The sequence below is a fragment of the Marmota marmota genome, unplaced genomic scaffold (genome assembly GCF_001458135.2).
Source record: "Marmota marmota marmota unplaced genomic scaffold, marMar, whole genome shotgun sequence".
In the NCBI taxonomy this organism is placed as follows: domain Eukaryota; kingdom Metazoa; phylum Chordata; class Mammalia; order Rodentia; family Sciuridae; genus Marmota; species Marmota marmota.
Genome location: NW_025999925.1, coordinates 8300491 through 8324487, shown reverse-complemented (window position 1 = coordinate 8324487; position 23997 = coordinate 8300491). Strand labels below are relative to the sequence as shown.

Sequence of the window (23997 nt, the reverse complement as noted above, 5' to 3'; positions counted from 1 at the left end):
GGAGGGAGGAGGAGGAGGAGGAGGAGGAGGAGGAGAAATAAAAGAGGCAGGGTAGAGAGGAGCCTGACTAGAGTAAAATAATGTGTAGATGGGAGTCAAAGAATTTGTAAGGAGTAATTAGGTGAGAAAGGTTTTATCTGAGAATGAGATGCCTATCTTTAAGGCATCTCATTTTTTTTTAAGCCTGTGAACCTTATCAGTTTTCCAAGCCTTCATATCTTATCATCCATTATATCTTATCAGTATTATCTATTTATCCTATCCCCTGAGCCAGCCCTGCTGGGACTTCTCCCAGATGTTATCACTGAGATCAGTTTGGTGTCTCCTATTCCCAACCTTCCTCTATAAATTTATGTTTATAGACACATCATATTGGTTAAAAAAAAGTTATATCGTAATATAACATTGTACAACTATTTTTAACTCAATAGTGTATTTAAACCATCAGTACACATAAGAAAATCAATTTGACCATTACTATCTGATCCAACAGACTCTTATTTTTAATATTTTAAAGTCCATTTTATAAATAATTTTACATATTATTATATGTATCTTATATATGTGTGTGTACACGTGTTTGCTTATTTGTTTTGGCATGCTGGGGATCAAACCCAAGGGTTCATGAATGCTAGACATGTGTTCTACCACTGGACTATACCCCCCAAACCCTTAGTAAGAATTTAAAAATGGCAAGTGTCACATTTTTATTTCATAGTTTTCTGGTTTTCAAGGCTTATATAATTGAAATAGGGTAGCACATTCTGAATATAACTGCATTATCAACTTTCATGCATGCACCTGGAATACATTCATTTATAAATACTGAATTCCAAATTTTAATAACTTCTAATAGTTTCTAGTTCATTTGTTCTGGTTCTTCTCATACTCTCAGAGACAAAATGCATTCAAAACTACCTAAAACTGATAATTTTCTGGAAGGAGAGCTAAAACTCTTTTGTTCCATAACCACAAAACATTTTCATTTTTAGATTTATAGACACCAATTAGAATAATTAATCAAATTAATATTTTCATTTCTATAGCATCCATATCCTTTCAATCTCCTCCTACCTGTTCACCTATAAACTGCATCAAATAAATTTTGGTGAACAACTACAATGAAAGACAGAAAACCATGATGTCTTTTAACAAAACAGGATTATCGAGTTTCTAGTCACCAAATATTACATGATGAATGCTTCATATGGAATGACTGGATGAGAATAGCATATTTTATCTTGCCCTACAAATACATTATTGATACATCAATTTTTAATAATAATATTGACTAAAAATAGTCACATGAGCATTTATAATTGATTTTGTTTATATAGGAGATGCCTTATTGTCAATAGTATTTAGAACACTATCTTTCTCTTCATCTTCTGATTAACCTACTAACTGTGAAATGGTCCTTTGTCAACTGTTTTACCTTTTATTATAGGTGAAAGATGAAAAATTCTGAATTCTCAACTCTACCCAATGAAAGTTATCAGCAGATTACAACTTTAGCACCTGCGCTTTTCTTTTATACCTTCTTCAAAGATGGTATATCACTTTGAGCAACATGATAAGAAAACAAAAAGGTAATATTTTTTCCCTCATTTTGCATTATCATTCTCCAGATTCTCCAGATTTCTTTTTATTTTAGGCTTTTATATCATAGTTGGAATAACTGAAAACAATGTGAAATAGCCCCTAGGATATTGAAATAATAAATATTTCAAGATTCACTAAAGATTTCAAAGTCTATCTCAGATTGATTAAAGGGTCCAATGGACCCACATAATAAATATAAGACACAATGAGTTTTATTCTCCATTTTAAATGAAAAAAAGACAATTTTTTTCATTGATCTTTGGAATACCCTTAAAAAACTGAAATTAGGTCCAATGAACCCTGATAGCACAGTATGCTGAAAATTAAGGATCATTTATTATCAGAGTTTCAGTGTTCTTTTGAAGTTGCTGCACTGTGTCCAAATTTTCATTGTTATAAATAATGCTGCAATAAATAACCTTATATGTGTATGTGTCCTAGTGTTTCTCTAAGCTAGGGAAAATTCCTGAAGTGGGTATGAATACTTTTTATTTCAATATTCAAGAGAAGCTCTACCAATATACTTTTTTTGTGTCAGCAGGATATAAAAGTTGACTTGTTTTTTATACCCTCAACAGAGCTGATATATTCAAATTTTTAAATTTTTGACCATGTGGTGGGTGAATGCTGCTACCTTCATCGTTTTAATTTGTAACTATTGATTATTAATGCTGAACATCTTTTCATCAGTTTCTTGGCCATTTATTGGTGTTTTTCAGCATAGCATCCTACAAACAACCTCCTCAAGTTATCTGACCCAGAACTTTATATATGAACACTTTCAGAACATACTTATTATGCCAAGAAACACCACTTTCCTAAATACATAATATTCTTCTTCTTTCATATATCTGGCTAATAAAATCTCAAGAAAATACTCTCATATTTTTCAAAGAAAGTGACTCAGGTATCTCCTGAGTAAATAATTTGACATCATCATGGAGACGAACATTGAAATTACAGTTCTTGGATTTTAGAGTATAATTCTAACATAGGATATTTATCTAGATGGATTATGAATTTACTACAAGAGGAAAAAAAACCGAAACACTTGTGTTATCAATTTAAAAACAAAATCCTAGGTGCTCTGCCAAGTGAAATCACTATATCACATTCATGACATTGATATGACTTCCCAAAAAAGATTTTCACTTCAGGACGAAATTTTGAGTGATTTGTTCTGCTTTACTGACTTATTCTGTTGCTATCAAAATTATATAATGATAAAACACTTCCTGGTAGAATAACAGTAAAGGATAATCAATGGAGCTGGGATGTTACAGTAGGACAGAATATTTATAGCTAGAAAAGTGGCAAAAGCATATTAATGATATTTTATGGCCACAAGGGGGAAAGAACTGAGAAAATCCAGACATTTCCTGGGAAAAAAAAATGAACCATGTGAACTTGAACAAATTTGTTTATTTTACTTTATATTTTTAAAATTGCATCTTTCTATTTCAACTGATCCAGAGAAACAAGATAATCTACATTAGTTAAAACAGTATAATATTCATTATATAAATTGGAATAAGAGACCCTAGGATAAAAACTTTTGCCTAAAGTTTTAGACTATAGTGAATAAAAAGATCTTAATACTGTTTAGAAAGAAAAGATTTCAATTATGAAGTCAAATAATCAATTTGAATTAAAATAAAACAGTTCAAAAGCACTAATGTCTTTCAACAGCTGGAAATTTAAGAAAAACAAACTTTAGACACTTATATACTATTTAAAATGAATTTTAGACAGAAATCTCCTATTTCATGGCTATTTACATTCAGTTTAATTTTTGCCAAAAAAGAGATTGATAAGACTACTGAAAGATTATGGCATAATTTATTTAGATTTTTTTTAGATTGATTCTTCTTAATATATGCAGTGCCCAATTTGGGAAGTTTTTGATATGTGAAATGCCAAAATGAAATGTCCTAAAATGTTTCACTGACAAACTAGGTAACTTGAAACAATCTTCCTACCCATCCAAGGAGAAAAGCTAGACAAAGTATAGGAAAGAGCTACCCAAAGGCACCTAAAAACTAACAAGACAGCAAAGAATTACCAGGTAGGATCTGGGATAGGACCAAGGCCCATGGAAGGGCCAGTCTTCCCCTATGGGTGCTGGCTGCTTTCTGAGGTAGTGGGCTGAGAACAGTGGACAGATATGTGCTAGACTGAAATAGCTAGGGCTGCTCATCAGACAGAAGAATACATCATCTCGACCCATGATTGGAATTAAGTAACACCAGACTATTAGTGTCCTAAGCAACTTAGCAAGGCGAGATCCTGTCTCAAAATTAAAAAAAAAAAAAAAAAAAAAAGCCTGGAGACATAGTTGAATAGTAAACCTGGATTCAATCCTCAATCTTTCAAAAAGTCAACTGATTGTAGACTCTAAGCCTTCTATAACAGATGACAAATAGAATATATAATTCTACTCCCTTCCTTCCCATTTACTACACTGCTTCAGTTCTAAAATGCCTATTGGTAACTGACTGACAATGCAAATCTGTGTTCGTTCAAATCCCTCTAATGTGACAAGAAGAAACCAAAACATGAAAGAATATAAATAGCAAAATATGCCTACTAAGAACTCTGTAGGTCATAGATACTGCTAGGCACTGTCATACATAGGCTTTCTTTTTAGTCCTCACAATAAGCCAATTAGCTAAATATTTTTTTACTCTTCTGAAGGGTGTGTACGTGTGTGTGTGTGTGTGTGTGTGTGTCCCTCAAGCTTTTGGAAGACAAAAAAATTTTCCTAAAAGTTAGAGCTAAGATTTAAAGTTAGGTTTATTTCATACTAACATCCACAACGGAAAGGAGAATAAACCATGTTGGAGTGTTTAAAAGCCAATAAAGAATAATGGGATGAATTTGGGCTCTCAGGAGGAACAGAGAAAATCACAGAAATGTCCATTCTCCTTCAATCCTTTTTTTAGCTAATCAAGCTTTCCTTTTCTCTTTTTAAATTTTTTTCTTAGTTGTTCATAGATCTTTATTTTTATTTATTTATATGTGGTGCTGAAAATCAAACCCAGTGCCTCACACATGCCAGGCAAATGCGCTACTGCTGAGCCACAGTCCCAGCCCTAATCAAGCTTTTATAAAGTTTAAAATGATGTAAAGTCTTCAAATCAATGTCAACATAAGAAAAGGGTACTCAAACTTTATCAATATACTGACCACATAAACTTAAAAATTAAAATATAACATTCATTTCTAGAGTTAGAAACATCTGCTTTCATTTAATAGGTGGAATAAGAAAGGAATTTGTTATTTTTCAAATCAAGCTTTATGTGTATGACATTTCACTTTACCAAGAATCTGACACATTTGAGTAACTGTAATATTTTATAATAAAGACACTAGAATAAACTGAATAATGCAATTTTATCTGAAGCAATGATAAAGAGAAGAGATAAAAGATATTACCGGCAGTAATCTCCTTGCTTTGCGACCTTGGCCAGGGAGAAAATACAGTCAATGGTTGCTAGGTGATGCACTGCTTTACACAAAGCGTGATAATGTTTACTGAAATTCCTATAGAAACAGAAACAAAATGAGCAAGTTAATGTCTTAAATCTCTAAGAGCTATGCTAATATAAGTACCCCCAAAATAAGCAGTATACCTAACAAGTAAGACAGATGGGAACTTGGTTGAACTACCTTTATTTTTAATATACCTTGTATATACAGGTACCTACTATTTATACTATATTATACATTTCATCTGACTATGATATTTCAACTTATATATAAAGAACACAAATGTAGAAATAATTTGCATTAAGCTCCAACACATCATAAGCTACTCAGACAGGTGAGCTTCCCTTTGGGCTCCTCTTATACAGGAACATGCAAACCTAAAATAACAATTTCAATACCTCTCACACTGAACTGAAAGCCTCTCAAAGGCAGACTCACCTATTTTGTACCCCTAGTGTCTACTCCACACTCTTATTATAGAATAGATATGGTAATAAATAGTTGTTAAAGACAAGCAAAGGGAAAAAGTAATTTTTTTCAATTATCCTATGAATAATGTTTATAAAAATTTAATTTTAGATTTGTTTTTTAAAAGATAATAGTCATTGTCTCAAATCTTTGGCCAGTTAAACTATAATACCTGGTGATCTAAAAGCTTAAAAGACTTATTAAAAGACTTGGTCAGGAAAAGTATAGGAATGTGTACAGGTGTTTTTGTTGTTGTTTTTCCTAAATTGCCCAATTACCTTGTATCATAGTATTATATTTCAATGTGTACCATACTATATAAATTGTGAACATCTGTTTGTAATGATCTGTTATAGATATTTGAAATACATATAATTATACTACAAAAAGGATCCAAAACTTAATTTTTTTTTTTTGAGACCCTTGGCCTCTTTGCTTCCTGGCTGCCATAAGGTGAGCTGCTTTGCTCCACCACATGCTCCATACCAAGACATTCTACCTTGCCACAGGCCCCAAAACAACATGGAAACAGCTGACCATGGAACGAAACTTCTGAAACCATGAGCCAAAATAAACGTTTCCCCCTTTGTTTATCTCAGGTATTTTATCATGGTGACAGAAAGCTGGTGTATTAGAATTAGGCTTGGGAACCTATGGGAACCAATGTCTGTTAAGTCTGGGAGCAGTGACCCAGGCAAATACTTTCTGTGCCTTTGATAAACAAGGAAGCTTCTGATCTATAGCATAGGGTTTTTGCAGTGATGCTGGCTAGTGCCTCTCAGAGTTCACATTCTTGCTCATGCAAATGGATAGATATATGTTGGATTCAGTCACAGTCTATGAGGGCCTAGATGATTCATTGTACTACAATTTCTTAATAAATGCAAATCCTGACACGTAGGGAATTTGAATGAATCACCCAGTGTCGGGAGCAGAGGCAAGAACATCTATTTTAAATTCGCAAAACTTATTTTTTTTTTAAATGCCCAGGATGAATTGTCTTTTTAAGATAAAATATATAACTAAGCTTAAATTCTTACAATAATTATTCTGCTTCCAAGAGGGATTAACAACTTTTATTTAATTAAAAAAATTTTAAATGTAGGTGATGATAAGCCTCAAATTCTTCAAAGACTGGAAAATGAGGGAATATAACGATAACTAAGTTAACTACAAAGAAGGTCCAAGAAAAAGTCAAAGTGAAAAATCAATATTTACTAACCAGTTCCTATGAAAGGCACCTATATTTCTTTATAACAACCATTAAGGTAGGTTTAATTACCTAAGTTTTATAAATGAAGTTCAGAGAGATTAAAGCAATAAAGCCTACAGTCTCACAATTATTAAATAGCAACACCAAGATTCAAATTGAGCTCTTTGTTATATCGTGCTATGAGAGAGAGGGAGGAGTTACATTGGAAAATCTCTCTTAAAAAGCGTTTTTCAGAAATGTTGAGATTTAGTCTATTTGTTACTTAACTCTAAACATTTTCAGAATGTTTCATAGCTTAAAAGGATATCCCATTGTTATTACAATGATCAATTATTCCTATAAATGATCACTGTCTTTGATTTTTTAAAAAAACTGTTGCCTGATTTTTCTAAAATTATCATGATATTCTATGAAAATGATATTTCCTGAAAACTGGGAACATTTTAAGTATTTAGCTTTATTTTTGTGTTGACTAAGTGTGAAATGAAAAAATATATTCACAGTACACTTCTTTGAATAGACAAAGCATAATTAATTACCTACTTCTCACTGAATTAAAGTTCATCAAAATAAATTATATGAATTCCATTAACAGTGTAAGAGCCTGTAAATCCCAAACACAACGGAAATGCATCCCTAGTATCAGTCAGGAAGTCCTCAGACGCCACCTTAAAAATGCTTCCTAGTAGCCCACCACAGTGGTGCACACCTATAATCCCAGCAACTCAGAGGCTGAGGCAGGATGACTACAAGTTTGAGGCCAGCCTCAGCAATTTAGCCAGACCTTCTCTCTAAAATGAGAAAAATCTGTGGTTGTAGCTCAGTTAGAATGTCCCTGGGTTCATCTCCAGTACTGGATAGAAAGAGGGGAAAATACATACATACATACATACATACATACATAAAGCAAGCCTCCTAGTTGTGAAGATGCCATATGCTGTAAGGCCCTAACTCTGGAAGGTGGCTGCCCAGTAACAGTACCTTGTTATTCCTGAGCTGGCTTTGGTTGGAAAACTGACCTCTCATTTACCCCTTGGACTATGCCATCCCTGTCCTAATTACAAATAGGTCTGGTCTTTTCATCCTGGGACCCTCTCTTACTAGAGAGCAGTCATATTTGATGTTTCTACCTTTGCCTTTCTGGACATGGGTGTCAAAGAATTTGGGCACAAAGTTTTTTTTTTACTCTCACTCTCTACTCAGATTTTGTACAAGCCACCCTGATTTGTTGAAGGTAACTGTCTCTCATAATATTCTAATTTCCAGGATAGAAAGAATAAACATAGTTTTCAGTGGGTACAATTTCAGTTAATAAAACACAAAAAGAAATAAAGGATAATTATTTTGATATGGATAATAACGTTCTTTCTCATGTCAATGATGAATAAAATAAGGCATATGAATAAATGAAAATTATCATAAACTTTAAACATTATCATAACTCTTATTAAAGAAGTCTTGTTTGATTTATTGGCTTTTTTCCATTTTTCAACACCTTACCAAATTTCAAAGATAATCCATACTTAGAAAAACAACAAGCTGAAAGATGGGCAACTCAGATAACAATCCTAAAGATCAGGTTTATGCAACCTTATCACAATAAATTTAAGGCTGAAGTCAAAGCACAGTGAATTAATTTCTGGCCCAAAGAGGTTACGGGGTCTATGGGAATTAGATGAAGATACTTAAAGCTATTATGATGACTAGAGAAGTTTATTATCAAATGTTGCTCAGAAATATTGGGGGCTAATATGAATAAAAAAATACTTTACATTTTACTTTCAAATTCATTTCTAAAATATCGGAACTATTATCTGAGAAAATTTAACAAATTTGTAATTGAGAAGATTACTCAAAATCCAGATTTCATCTTCCAGAATACAAAAGAGATACCTATTTTGAGAAAGAATTTTAGTAGCAGTAGTGTTTATAGCCTTGATTGTTTTGTAGCATTTTTATCAAAAGTAATATGACTAATGCCTAACAGTTAGTACCTCAGTCAGGGATAATACACTTACTGCTGGTATTCAATCCTCTGATGTCAGGTTCATTGAGGTTAATCTTTTTTTTATGATATCATATTCACACCATCTGGCAGCTCAATAAACAGTGTGCATAACAATCAATGTTGTTTTTAAATGGGGCTCTAGCTGCAAATGCTCTAGCTAAATTCAGGCAACATTTATTTTTATAAAAACTTTAATGCACATCTTTATTTTTAAAGTAATATATGCACATTATATAAAGTTCTAAAGTAATAAATCATGCATTGGCAAAACAGAGGATTTAATATCACTACTGATCTCACTATTTAGAACTAATCAGTTAACATCATGAGCCTACAAGCAGAAGATCCCCAACTTACAATGGTACAAATTATAAATTTTCAACTTTGCAATGGTGTAGAAATGATAACCACTCAGTAGAATCTATATTTTGAATGAACTTTGATTTTTTTCTCAGGCTAGTAATATGTGGTGTGATACTCTGTCAAGATGCCTAACTGTAGACTAATGTAAGTGTTCTGAACATGTTGCAGATATGATATGCTAAGCTATGAGATGAATTAACTGTATTTTTTAATTAACTGTATTTTTGACTTAATGATATTTCCATCTTAGGATGGGCTTATCAGAATGTGATCCCATTGCAAATTAAAGGCCACTGTGTGTTTGTGTGTCCACATATATCTTTTAAGATATACATATGGTCAATAAGCAAACTAATAATTAATACACTAGCATATATATGCACTCTATCTTTAAAAATATGTTTATATGCTCTTCATTATATGACTATACACATAAGTTGTATCATATTTCAATATTATTTTACATCATTTTCTTCATTTAGTAATATACCATAAGTATCATATTCTTTTGTGATGTTATGAAAACAAAAAAGGTAGCAAACTATTACAGATTCAAACAGACTAAAGAAACATAATAACCAAATGCATTGTGTGAAAGTTAACTAGATCTTTCATTTAAAAATTGGAGAGGGGCTGGACATGGTGGCACATGCTTGTAATTACAGTAACTCAGGAAGCTGAGGCAGGAGGATTGCAAGTTCAAGGGCAGCCTCAGCAACTTAGCAAGACTGTCTCAAAAGGGATTGGGAATGTTGCTCAGTGACAAAGCATGCCTGGGTTCATATCTAGTACCACTAAAAAAAAAAAAAAAAAATGGAAAGAAAAATAAGAGATGGGAGGTGTTCAGGAAATTCAAGACATTCAAATATATTCTTAATATTAATTTTTTTTAGGTATAGTAATGGTTTTAAGATTATACAGCAGAATGTTCTTATGCTGAGAAGATTTATGCTTAATTATTTAAGGATAAAGTATTATGATGTCTAAAACTTACTTTCAATGTTCAGAAAAAATGTGTGTGTATATATGTGTTTTATATACATATAATATATATACATTAAATACATATGAGAGATACAAAACAAATGCAGCAAAAAGTTGAAACTTGGGATTGGGGATGTGGTCAAGCGGTAGCGCGCTCGCCTGGCATGCGCGGGGCACTGGGTTCGATCCTCAGCACCACATAAAAATAAAATAAAGATGTTGTGTCCACCAAAAACTAAAAAATAAATATTAAAAAATTCTCTCTCTCTCTCTCTTTAAAAAAAAAAAGTTGAAACTTGATAAATTCAGACAAAGGGTATAAAGGTGGTCATTTCAACTTTCTGGTAGACTTAAACATCTTCAAAACCACAAGCAGGAAAAAAAAACACAGGCTGCTAAAATTTTTTAAAAAATTAAATGGAGGGCTGGGAATGTGGCTAAGGGCTAGAGTACTTGCCTAGCATGTGTGAGGCACTGGGTTCGATCTTCAGCCCAACATTAAATAAATAAACAAACAAACACACACACACACACACACACACACACAAACAAACATAATAAAGTCATTAAAAAAATTAAATGGAGATAATAAAAACAAAGCAACTAGCCCAAACCTGTCCATCTCTGAAAGAGACACGAAGTCTTTAATAAGAAAGGTAAATTCCAAGGTAGAATTTCAAAGTGACTCTACTAAACATTATTAACAACAAAATGTTAGTGCAGAAACAATAATGTGTGTTTGGTCTCACCAAAGACTAAGACAAGCTTATGTTTCAATGGATTAAAAATAAAACTCAAGAACACAAATACTCAACTATTTTATAGCAGGTCACAAGCAGTAATCTCTACTTTTCTTTTTGATGGAAAGATTTTCCGGTCTATTTCTCATAGCAAAAAGTCAGATTATATTTATCATTGTAAACTCACTCTAGAAAATCAAGCCATTCAGTGTTGCAGTCAAGGACTAGCTGCTCCCGGAGCTGATTCAGATGTCTGTAATTTTCTATAACAAAAGGAGAGTGAAAGCGGCTCACAGCCTTTGTGCTAGAAGAGGGGGAAAAACATAAATATGAAATCAAGGTTATAAGAATCAGCAATGCCATCACTTCAGAAAATTAAAGGAGTTATTTATTATTCACTGATGAACTTTGAAAGTAAATAGCTGTAAATAGAGAACATTCCTTAATTATTTTATGGTCCTGAACTACTAATTCCTAAGAATATGACCTTGTTCAGGAAGCTTTTTTAAATGTATTTCAAACTGTATGGCAAAGTCAGACTGTAGAATTTTTATTTCATAGGCAAAAAAAAAAAAAAAAGGCTTTTTTTTTCTTTAAATTATACTAAGTGATAATGCTCGCCTTAAAAAAAAAAATGAGAAGCAAATACAGCAAAGTAAGGTGACAAAGGTTGAAGACAGATACACTGGTGAAGGTCATATTTTTTATATATATATATTTTTTTAAATGTAAAGCATCACAAGAAAGCAAAGCATAAATTTAGAAGGAGTTCTTCAGGACCCAGGGGTTCTGGTTGGGAAGAAATACCACATACTCCTTGTCTGGGCTTGAGTGTAATCTCTGCCCTTTTCATTAACAAGTTGTAAAAGCACAATACAGGCTGCTGGGGGTCCCAGGAAAAGACTCTAGGCAAAGGCCTCCATCTTGCCACTGACCAACTATTGTGACTCTGGGCAAACAGAATGGACTTTCTCTAAACATCACTTTCCTCAGCTGTAGAATGGGGACTGTAATAGTATCTACCTCATACTGTTGAGAGGGTGAAAGAGAAGTGCTTAACAGAGTACCTAGTTGTGAGTACTCAACAAGTATTAGGTGGTTGCTACTGCAAGTGATGTCATCACTACTAGGATGATAGGTCTTCAAGCAGAAAAGGTGAGGGTGAGCTCTGATCTTTGCTTGCTACCTCACTCCTGCAATACACTGTCCCAGTTATCTTTCATTTGTCATATTGCTGATCGGGTGTGGATCTTTCACTTTCAAAATCCAACTAACAATACTCTAATATGTCATTATGTCAAGACCTAGATGACCAGAAGAAAATGGCAATGAACTTTCCCCAAACCATTTTATTTGTTCATTCAATTTACCACTGAATGTTCACAAATGCTGACATTGATTTATGTTTTCCTTGTTGCTTTTAAATTACATCATTTAGACTTCTATGCAAACATTTATCATAGCCTTCTCTTCTGACAAAATTCATTTACTGAGGCATTTCAGTTAGTGTTCTAGGTAGACTAACATGATTGCAAGTAATGTCTCTTCATAAAACATATTGCCATTCATTAGCTGTAATATAGAACAAAAGTAGATACAGGAAAACAGGCCAACAAAGAAACAAAAATTCCCCCAAACCAGCAATACTCATATCTATAGTGCACCTCTAATAACACAGGAAAAAAAGATGGTATCAGAGCTAAACAAACCCAGGCATGTGCCTTCAGCATCTATTGTTCTGGCAATGGATAATAAATAGTTTTCTTTTTTAATTAAAATAATTAATAATTATTCACACATCATGTCAAAATTTCCCTTCATCTTTAACCAAGTTCCTTTATATGTTTACCAGCTACTTGTTTCTCTAAAACTGTTTTAGGTAAATAAAAAATTTTTTCATCTCAGATTCATTCAAACTTATTAATAACAGCACTAACAAATAATCCAAAACTGATACTATTCACAGAGTATACACTGCTGTAATACTATTTTAAGTGAGTCCCCTCTAGAAGATTAATGCTAACCAAAGAGAAAAGACAGAATCTCAATGTGGTTCTCTAATTTTGTTTTTGATTTTTTATATCATCGATTCATGATATAAATATAAGCTACAAAAAGAAGATGTAAAGAACTATTATAACTATGTGCCAAGGAAAGCATTAAGAATAAAGAAATGTGAAGTTCAGTGAGGTAGAAAATGAAATTTCAGCTTCTAAAAAGAAATGTCAGGCACAGATTCATCAAGAAGTTCAAGCAACCAAATTAATCTTACAATTGAAGGTTCTGCAACCTTTTTTCCTTGTGTACAATAACCTACAAGAATAAAATGGAAACTTACAAAAAAAGGAAAACAAAGATATACCTTTGAAAAATATTTTTAAATCAATGATAAAAATTGCTACAATTATCTCTTTGGTTAAAAATTTCATAGGAATATCCAAGGGAGAAACTTGCTTTTATTCTCAAGATTGTCGCTATTAACAGTCTGGTAGCAAAGAGGTATACAGATGTCATTATAACTCAAGGTATAAGAAAAAAATTGCTTTTAAACCTACCTTCCAACCTTAACCCAATCAGCTGGTATACAAGATATTGCAGAATTCTTTATTTCAATCATAAACTAAAATAAATACAAATGAATAGTTAGATGTTTGAATAAGTATCAATTATGTATTTTTAAAGCTTCCTCAAAACTGTGGTATAACAGGTTTAATAAATCTTTTTCTAAATATTTGAAATAAATCCAGTATTGTTCTTGGGAAAGTTTATATGTGTGTCACTACAGTAAAATCTGACTAATTATGGTAAAGTACAATTTGTACTGAGCAAAGAGTTTATAATAAAGGTGTAACTTGGAGTTTTAATGTTTATAATAGTGTTGTATGCATACTATGAATGGTAATTTTTCATGAATAACATCTTTCATTTATTATTATTCACTTAAGAATTCTATTACTCAGGTAAGATTCAATTTGTAAGTATATAAAATTTTTAAATATTCAATTATTAGGTGTTAACACTATTTTGAGAAATGATTCCTTCCCTATTCTGAACAGAAGAGGATTTTTTCCCCCCAATAGTTTCTACTGAAGAAACCCAAATTCTCTAAAAGCATCCTTTTAAAAAACCTTGGCTTCAGCCGGGCATGGCAGCACATACCTGTAATCCCAGTGGCTTGTTAAGCTGAGGCAGAAGGATCCCAAGTTCAAAGTTAGCCTCAGCAAAAGCGAGGCACTAAGCAACTCATTGAGACCCTGTCTCTAAATAAAATAGAAAATAGGGCTGGGGTTGTGGCTCAGTGGGCAAGTGCCCCGGAGTTCAATTCCCAGATCCCCAGTATTCAAAAAAAAAAAAAAAAAATCCTTGACTCCTCCAACTATTGAAAGAAGAAGATATTTCTTCCTATATAAGAGTTTATGTTTTCACATATAGGAATCCTATCTTTATAGCTCCCACAGATAAGCAAGCATCTCTGAAACCAGCCATAAAGCAAGTTTTTCTATCATATCTTTCATGTTTAGCATTAGTTACAAGTCACCTCGTCTCAGTGTCCTCTAATTCTTGGGGGGAGGGGGGGACTTTAGTATTTACAAATTTTTAAAAATATTTTTTCATGACAATGAATCACAGAGCTCTGTGGCCATCATTTATTTTGAGGTGGCAATGGGAACTTTTTTCACATTTAACAGTTTTATGATATGCATATAACTTCATGTATTTATGATATTCATATTATTATTACTATCTACCTGGTTAAGAGTTTATTTTTCCATTAATAGAAACACAATAGTTTGTACAGTAATTATAATAGAAATTAATGGCTAATTTTAAAGAGTTTTGGTCCTTAGCAAAATTTTTGGGGACTAAAGATGTCTTCTTGTACAGAAATAAATTAATATGCAGTTTCAAATCTGCCACACTCAGTTATACAGTTAAGAGTGAAGATTACCTCTACATAGGGAAGAGGGGTGGGAGCGAAAAGGAGGGAAAAAGGGAATTGCATGGATGGTGGAAGGAGACCCTCAATGTTATACAAAATACATGTACAAAGATGTGAGGAAAAAAAAAAGAATAGCGTTACCCTAGATTAGGTAGAGAGAAGTGATAGGAGGGGAGGGGAGGGATGCGGGAGATAGGAAGGATTGCAGAATAAAACAGACATTATTATTACTGTGTGTATATATGTGAATGCATGACCAATGTGATTCTGCAACCTGTATACTCAGAAAAATGAGATATTACATCCCATCTGATTCAAATGTATGATATGTCAAGGTCATTATACTGTCATATGTAACTAATTAAAAAATAAAAATTAAAAAAAAGAGTAAAGACTCTTAATAAGCCCTGTGACTACAAAAAGTAACTGCAGAAGAGCTGAAGTTGTGGATCAGTGGTAGAGCACTTGACTAGCATGTGTGAGGCGCTGGGTTCAATACTCAGCACCACATAAAAAATAAAAATAAAGGTCCACTGTCAACAACAAAAATATTTTTTTAAAAAGTAACTGAAGAAAACAGCCACAAAATAAATATAATTAATAGGAAAGATAAGATCACTTTTAAACTACATTAAATTTTGCTATTTTAACATGCTCTATGAGAAGACACATTGGCTCCTTCCTTCCTTCCTTCCTTCCTTCCTTCATTCCCCCCTTCCTTCATTCCCCCCTCCCTCCCTCCCTCCCTTCCTTCCTTCCTTCCCCCCTTCCCTCCCTCCCTCGGTACTGGGGATTGAACTCAGGGCCACTTGACCACTGAGCCACATCCCCAGCTCAATTTTTTTGTATTTTATTTAGAGACAGGGTCTCAATGAGTTGATTAGCACCTCGCTAAATTGCTGAGGCTGGCTTTGAACTCACGATCCTCCTGCCTCTGCCTCCCAAGCTGCTGGGATTACAGGTGTGTGCCACTGTGCCTTTCTTTTTTTTTCCCTCCTTTTATTTGCCTATTTTTGTTAGTGCGTTATAATGATATATAATGATGGGGCTCATTGTTACACTTTGGCATTTTTATACTGAGATTCTATCTCACCCAAATCAGAATGGCAATTATCAAGAATATAAGTAATAATAAATGTTGGCAAGGATGTAGGGGGAAAGATTCACTTATACATTGCTGGTGGGACTGCAAATTGGTGCAACCAAAATGGAAAGCAGTATGAACATTTCTTAGAAAACTTGGAACAGAACCATCACTTGACCCAGTTATCCCACTCCTAGGTTTATAATCAAAGAATTAAAATCAGCAATCTGTATACGGGGTAAAAATGGGAGTTCATAACCCTCTTGAATCAAAGTGTGAAATATGATATATCAAGAACTATGTAATGTTTTTTTTTTTTTTTAAAATTTTATTTTTATTAAAATGTGTTTGAAGTAATTCATGTTTATTATAAAAATTTTAATAATAACAATAATATACAAAGTGAAGTCACCTATGTCTTGCCCTTTGCTCACAGGTAGGTGCGGTTAACTATTTCTTTTATGTATTTCTCAATGCATCGTCTATGAATGTATGAGTTTAGATGCATCCCATTATTTTACAAATATAGGATCATACTATACACAGTATTTTGCAACTTTCTTTATTCACTTAATAATGTATCGTGAACAGCTTTTAATGTTCTTACTCATAAAACTCCCCTTTATTTTTAAGGCTTTTTTTTTTTTTTTTTTTTTTAATTTTTTATTGTGGGTTGTTCAAAACATTACAAATTTCTTGACATATCATATTCCACACTTTGATTCAAGTGGGTTAAATGTTTTTAACAACCAACAATAAAAATTAAAAAAAAAAATCAGCATAGTACAGTGATGCAGCCACTTCAACATTTATAGCAGCCCAATTCACAATAGTCAACCTATGGAACCAACCGAGGTGCCCATCAACTAGGTGAGTGAACAGAGAAAATATAATATATACACAATGGAATATTACAAAGCAATAAAAAAGAATGAAATAATGGCATTTGCCAATAAATGGATGGAACTGGAGACTATCATGCTAACTGAAATAAGCTAGTCCCAAAAAACCAAAGGCAGAATGTTGTCTCTGATATGTGGATGCTAACCCACAACAAAGTTAGGGGAATATTAAAAGTTCATTGGACTAGACAAAGGGGAATTAAAGGAAGAGAGGAAAGATAGGAACAGAAAAGATAGTAGAATGAACTGGACATATCTTTCCTATGTTTATATATGAATACATGGACAATGTAACTCCACATCATATCAAACCACAATAACAGGATCCTAATTGGGATGAGTTATACTTATTCTATGTATGTATAATATGTCAAAGTACACTCTACTGTCATGCATATCTAGAAAGAACAAATAAAAAGATAAAAATAAAGTTGTACAGTAATTTCCAATATGCAAAGTGCTACTATATATAATTTAATAATAACAGAATAAATGTTCATTTTTATTAATTAAAAAAATTCTGGGAAGAACAGTGCCAAAGGCAAATAGCAAAATTTTCTTTTTTTTTAAATTTATTTATTTTGCATTATAATTCTTAATACACCATTATACAATTATTTATCATATCTCTGATTATATATTAGGTATGTTGACACCAAATTCACATCTTCATACAAGTATTTTGTATAATGATGAGGGTCTCCTTTCACCATCCGTGCTATTCCCCTTCTCCCTCCCTTTCCCTCCTGCAAATAGCAAAATTGAGAAACACACTGGATCACTGATATTTGGGAAGGAAACATTCAGATCCATACTGAGAGATCCACAGGAGTCACTGCCTGGGAAATGTTGGAAATTCTGAAGTTAATAAAAACCAACAGCAACTTTGGAATAGCTGGATCATAACTGTTCAGTGTGTGAATATCACAGGTCTATTCTAGGGGCCACCATCACTTCAGAAAGCCACGACTTAAACAGTCCATACAGGATGGAAAATAGAGTGAGATCGAGGAAAGCCCAAACGGACCTCTCATCTTTTAAGCCCCTGTGGTCACATGCTGCTCTCACATTACTCCCATATCCTTGGATTTTTTTGTCCAAGTTCTTCTTCAAAGTTGTCATCCACTTGGCTTTTTTCCTCGTCTGTGTTAACTATAGAATAGAACAGTTCTTTCTAGCTATTTCCTTTTTCAGGAATTCTAAGAATAAGCAGGCAGGCCTTTTTGTTTAAGACTTATGCTAAAAAAAAGAAAATGAACATTGGAAAACGGCACATGTTCCAGAAACCTTAAAAAGTTCTCATAGCAACTTCCCCTGCACTACAGCTCCTGACTGTGTTTCTTATATGTAAATGAGAGAAGTTGGCCTGGATTCATTCTAGCAATCTCTCACATTCTTCTCCCTTGGCCCCAATTCTGTCTTGGTTAAATGACAGTGATCTCAAACTACAGCCTGTGGTATCACCGGCCTAACATCATTGCTAGGTTTGCTGAAATTCTTAACTCACTCCAGAATCTGCTTGTTTCTCCAAAACCACAGTTAACCCTCTCCTTCCCTCTGTTTTTTTTCTCACTCTCTTAAGAATGTTCAATTTTTTTTATTTAGAAGATCAAAAAGAGAATGTTTTCCATATTTTAAACCCACTAAACAGATATTTCAATGTGTTGCATGCTCTGAATTAATAAACATTTTCCTGAAAATTATTTCCAATGCCAGATGTGATGGCTCATGCCTATAATTCCAGTGACTTGGGAGGCTGAGGAAAGAGGATTAAAAAGTAGAGGTCAGCCTCAGCAATTCAGAGAGGGCCTAAGCAACTTAGTGGCAAAAGCTATATGCATGGAAATTGTCAGATGGAATGGAAGGATATAAAATAAGAAGCATACACATACATAAAATAAGTTTTCCTCCCTGCCTCTCTCAGAATTATATAAGCATATTTGATGGTCTGGTCTTAATCTTCTAATAATCTCTAAATTTGCCGATTCTTTTAATCTATTTTTAAACAAAATTTGTGACAATTCTAAATATTTAGAATTCATTTGGTATTTGAACAGAATCATTATTTCTCAAAAAAATTTACAAAAATAGTACTTCATTAATATATTAATAAAATTCTAGGGTAAACTATTAAAAACACACAAAAATTTATCCCATTGTTCATAACTAAAAAATTTCCTTCCTCAAATTCATCACCTTGACTGACTAAAGGCATAAAGAATAAATAAATTCTCTTCCTTCCAAATCATTTGTAATACAAATACTTGATCTCCATGCTGTATTTTTCCTTAAACTTCAATGCTGCACTCATAATGAATATCCAATCTACTATCTCTTATAAATTCTTGAGATTTTTCTCCCATGTTTACTTAAAAATTGTCAACTGAATCCAGGACCATCATCCCAAGACTGAAGTTTTATCTTAGTTTGAATAATACAGATTCTATATGTCTTAATTTTATCAAATAATATCTCAGGTATTAATAATTCCTTGGGTTAACATTTTTGAGTGAAACAAAATAATAACATGATAGACTGAAGCCAGGCAGACCTGGGCTGAAACTGACCTTCTGCTCTTAGGTAACATACTTACCTAGCTCATGGTTCTTTCCAGTAAAACTAGAATAACCCTTTTTCTTTTCCTGTTGTTATAAGAATTAAGTAAGATAATACATGTAAAACACTTGCCACACTCATATAGTAGTAATATAGTTGCCATTTATCAAACACAAAGTGTTTGATAAATGGCAACTATATTACTATTATTGTCATCACATTAAAATTTAGTAGTAATATTTTATGATTAGAAAGCACTTTGATGTATTTTAACTTAACTGATCTTCACACTAGTCTCAAGGTACAGTTGACTCTTCCATGGTCAAGTAGCATGTAACTGGTAGAACTGGCACTTAGCTTTCCCACTGTAATACCAAGAAGCCACTCTGCTACTTTATATCCTTTATTAACATTATTAAAGCAATTGTGATCATCTGATTTTCACCAAAGAGGCAGAAGAGTAATCCTTGCATTATTTTTACTTTAGAAGGTCATGATTGAATAATACAACCAAGAGACACAATTCAATATTTGGTGTTTTCCTGTTTGAAAACACCAAATATTTCCTTAATAAGACTCCTATAGTGCAAGAATTGAAACCAAGAATCAATAAATGGGATGGACTCAAACTAAAAAGTTTCTTCTCAGCAAAAGAAACAATCTGTGAGGTAAATAGAGAGCCTACATCCTGCGAGCAAATTTTTACCCCTCACACATCAGATAAAGCACTAATCTCTAGGGTATATAAAGAACTCAAAAAGTTAAACACCAAAAAAAACAAATAACCCAATCAATAAATGGGCCAAGGTCATGAACAGACTCTTCTCAGAAGAGGATATACAATCAATCAACAAACATATGAAAAAATGCTCATCATCTCTACTAATTAGAGAAATGCAAATCAAAACTACTCTAACATATCATCTCACTCCAGTCAGAATGGCAACTATTATGAAGACAAACAACAGTAAGGGTTGGCGAGGATGTGGGGAAAAAGGTACACTCATACATTGCTGGTGGGACTGCAAATTGATGCAGCCAATATGGAAAGCAGTATGGAAATTCCTTCGAAAACTGGGAATGGAGCCACCATTTGACCCAGCTATCCCTCTCCTTGGTCTATACCCAAAGGACTTAAAAGCAGCATCCTATAGGGACACAGCTACATCAACGTTTATAGCAGTATAATTCACAATAGCTAAACTGTGGAACCAACCTAGATGCCCTTCAATAGATGGATTAAAAAAAAGTGGCATATATACACAATGGAATATTACTCAGCAATAAAAGAGAATAATATCATGGCTTTTGCAGGTAAATGGTTGGAGCTGGAAAAGATAATGCTAACTGAAGTTAGCCAATCCCCCCCGCAAAAAAATGCTGAATGTTTTCTCTGATATAAGGAAGCTGATTCATAGTGGGGTAGGGAGTGGGAGCACGGGAGGAATAGACAAACTCTAGATAGGGAAAAGGGGTGGGAGGTGAAAAGAGGAGGCATGAGGTTAGAAATGATGGTGGAATGTAATGAACATCCAAACTACAGGTATGAAGACACGAATTGGTATGAATATACTTTTTATACAACCAAAGACATGAAAAATCGTGCTCTATATGTATAATATGAATTGTAATGCACTCTGCTGTCATATATCAAAAAGAATTAATAAAATAAAAAAAACAGTAACACAATATTGTTACATAATCACTAAATATAGTTTTTCACTCTTGTTTTACTTGTAAATTAATTTATTTTAATTAGGTATACATGACAGCAGAATGCATTTTGATTCACAGTACACAACTGCAGTACAACTTTACATTTCTATGGTTGTGCATGATATAGTATCACACCATATTTGCAGTCATACATGTACCTAGAGTAATGATGTCCATCTCATTCCACCATCTTTCCTGCCCCCATGCACCCTCCCACCTCTCCCTCCCCTTTGCCCAAAGTTCCTCCATTTTTCCCATGTCTCCCCCTTCCCCATTATGGATCAGCATCCACTTATCAGAGAGAACATTCAGCCTTTGGTTTGGGGGGATTGACTTACTTTGCTTAACTTGATATTCTCCAACTCCATCCATTTACCTGAAATGCCATAATTTCATTCTTCTTAATGGCTGAGTAATATTCCATTGTGTATATATACCACAGTTCATTTATCCATTCATCCATTGAAGGGCATCTAGGTTAGTTCCACAGTTTAGCTACTGTGAATTGTGCTGCTATGAACATTGATGTGGTTATGTTATTACAATATGCTGATTTTTAAGTCCTTTGGGTGTAAACCAAGGAGCGAGATAGCTGGGTCAAATAGTGGTTCCATTCCAACTTTTCTAAGGAATCTCCATACTGCTTTCCAGATTGGTTGCACCAATTTGCAGTCCCACCAGCAAAGTATGAGTGCCTTTTCCCCCATTTAGCAATTACACTACTAACTTCAGAAAGAACTACCATCGTATAATAATCACTGTGTGATCCAATCAATATTATATGGTCCACTTGGTATTATTTCATTTTCTCTAAGCCTAGGATCGAAGAATGACTTCTATGTCCTGGATTCAGAACAAGTGGATTCTCTAAATTACTACTTATATAAGAAGCAAAGTTTTCCATAATATAATTCCAACAGATAACAATAAAACACATATAACATTAAGTTGCATAAGTTTGTCAAAAGACTAATACAATATCATTATTAAAATATTTCTTATCAAAACAATTTATTTTTATTTCCAAAGAACAAAACAAAAAGTTGAAAAAATGATACTTACATCCTATCCTCAGATTTTTATTTACATTTTAAAATAGCTTTTCTACTTAAGGCAAGCTGATGCAAAATAAATTCATGTTTGACATTACCTCCTGTCCTGATACTGTCACATACTGTGCAGAAGGATTTTTTAATATTTTTCGTATTTCTTGCAAATGTATTTGGATCTTGTCAGTAACTTCTTGAATTTCATCCTTCCTCTGTTTTATTAAAGGGAAGTTAGAAAGGTCTTTGAATAATTCAGTTTTATTCCCAATTCTGAAATATGAAAAATGCAAATACATATATTTAAGTATATTATTAGAACAGTTATCAATTTTATTTTGTAGCATGATAAAAGACCCTAGTGCTAGAAGTCAAGAAAATGTGGTTCTAATGCCAGTTCTGCCACTAAGTATTTATGGGAATGTTTCTGAACTTCTGAGGATTGACAAAATTACCATAATATAATTTTAATTTTACAAATTCATGATTCCCATGGTGAAACCAAGAGAAAAAATTAAATAAGAGTCATTTGCCTTCAGAAAATAAAGACAAATGTAAATGTCAATTTTTTTTTAAATATGGAAATCTTTGTGGGACGCACTGTGAAATAACTATCCTTTAAAAGATAACTTTGCTGTTACAGAATCTAAATATAAGACAGATCATCCCTGGATAGCTAAGAAATGAGTACACAATGGATATCTGGGAAATGAGTACACGACGCCATCTGACATCCATTTTCAAGTTAATAAACTGCTACTATTTGGTTTTGCCTGTGCTTTATAGTTTTATCATCTGACACCTGGGGAAGCAGTCAACTGTCCTACATAATAAACTGCCTGAGTTTAGACAATAAAGTGTAACTTCCAGCTGTAATGTAAAACTTTCAGTATCTAATCATGTTTCTAACTGAGTACATGTGCACTCAAGCACCTTCTACCAGTACTCTAGCAAAGACTGAAAATCCACACATCAAATGGCAAATGTATTAGATGAATGCTCATTGATGGAAAGGAAGAACTGAGGATCTGGTACTTACTTGGCAGCTTGTTCATTAAGTATTTTTAAGTAATGCTCCACTGGACTGAGGAGTTCAGGAACTTCTAAAATAACTGTCTGGAGCAGGTTTGACTGAACATGAGAATTAACAGCAGGCATTAATGCTTGAAACTCTGACTGTAGATGATACAGGGTCTTGACAATCAAGAAGAACTCTTGTGTAGAACACTGAAAACAGGAATATTTTTAATCTACACAGCATAAGGTACAAGTAAATGAAGTTTACTTAGTGATCTTTTTAAAATTAGAATAAAAAAATGAAAAATTTCTAAACTATTTAGTCCAAATAAAATGCCACTGCTAGTTTCTAAATGAGGTTAAACACTATACAATTTTTTTTTTCCAGTAATGCGTATTGAACCCAGGGACACTCTACCACTGAGTTACATCCCCAACCATCGCTGTTTTATTTTGTATTTCGAGACAGAGTCTCACTAAGTTGCTGATGCTTGTTGCTCAAACTTATGATCCTCCTGCCTCAGCCTCCTGAGTCTCTGGGATTATAGGCATGCACTATGGCTCCTAGCTAAACACTACATAACAAAATATTTTAAAGTAATAAGAAGATAATTTCAGTATGGGATAATAAAGCCAATATTTTGTAAATTTTCATTTTAAAATACATGTTTACAACATGTTTTTTGTTTTTTTTGCTATACGGTCAATATCAACAATATGAAGGACAATTCTAAGGGAAATATCTGCAAGACATGACAGTGAAAGAACAAATTTCTCCCAAATATAATGAGCTCTTACAAACTGACATGAAAAAAAATAAATAATCCAAAGAATTGTGGCTAAACAAAGTAAATATGTAGCTCATAAGA

At 33.2% G+C, this 23997-nt stretch overlaps 1 protein-coding gene across 3 annotated transcripts in view; it reads right to left on the bottom strand.

The window, feature by feature from the left end:
- The window catches only part of Msh3 (mutS homolog 3), a 183564-nt gene that overhangs the window by 55953 nt on the left and 103614 nt on the right, over positions 1 to 23997 (bottom strand). For all 3 annotated transcript variants that reach the window (XR_007346415.1, XM_015497854.2, XM_048800207.1), the window contains exons 13-17: positions 23151 to 23338; positions 22216 to 22384; positions 13423 to 13487; positions 11055 to 11171; positions 5038 to 5145 (exon numbers count right to left, since the gene is read on the bottom strand). Coding sequence is in view for 2 of the 3 variants with exons in the window: in XM_015497854.2 (XP_015353340.1) it covers positions 5038 to 5145; positions 11055 to 11171; positions 13423 to 13487; positions 22216 to 22384; positions 23151 to 23338 (647 nt within the window). In the remaining variant the exon portion in view is untranslated. The remainder of the gene's footprint in view (positions 1 to 5037; positions 5146 to 11054; positions 11172 to 13422; positions 13488 to 22215; positions 22385 to 23150; positions 23339 to 23997) is intronic.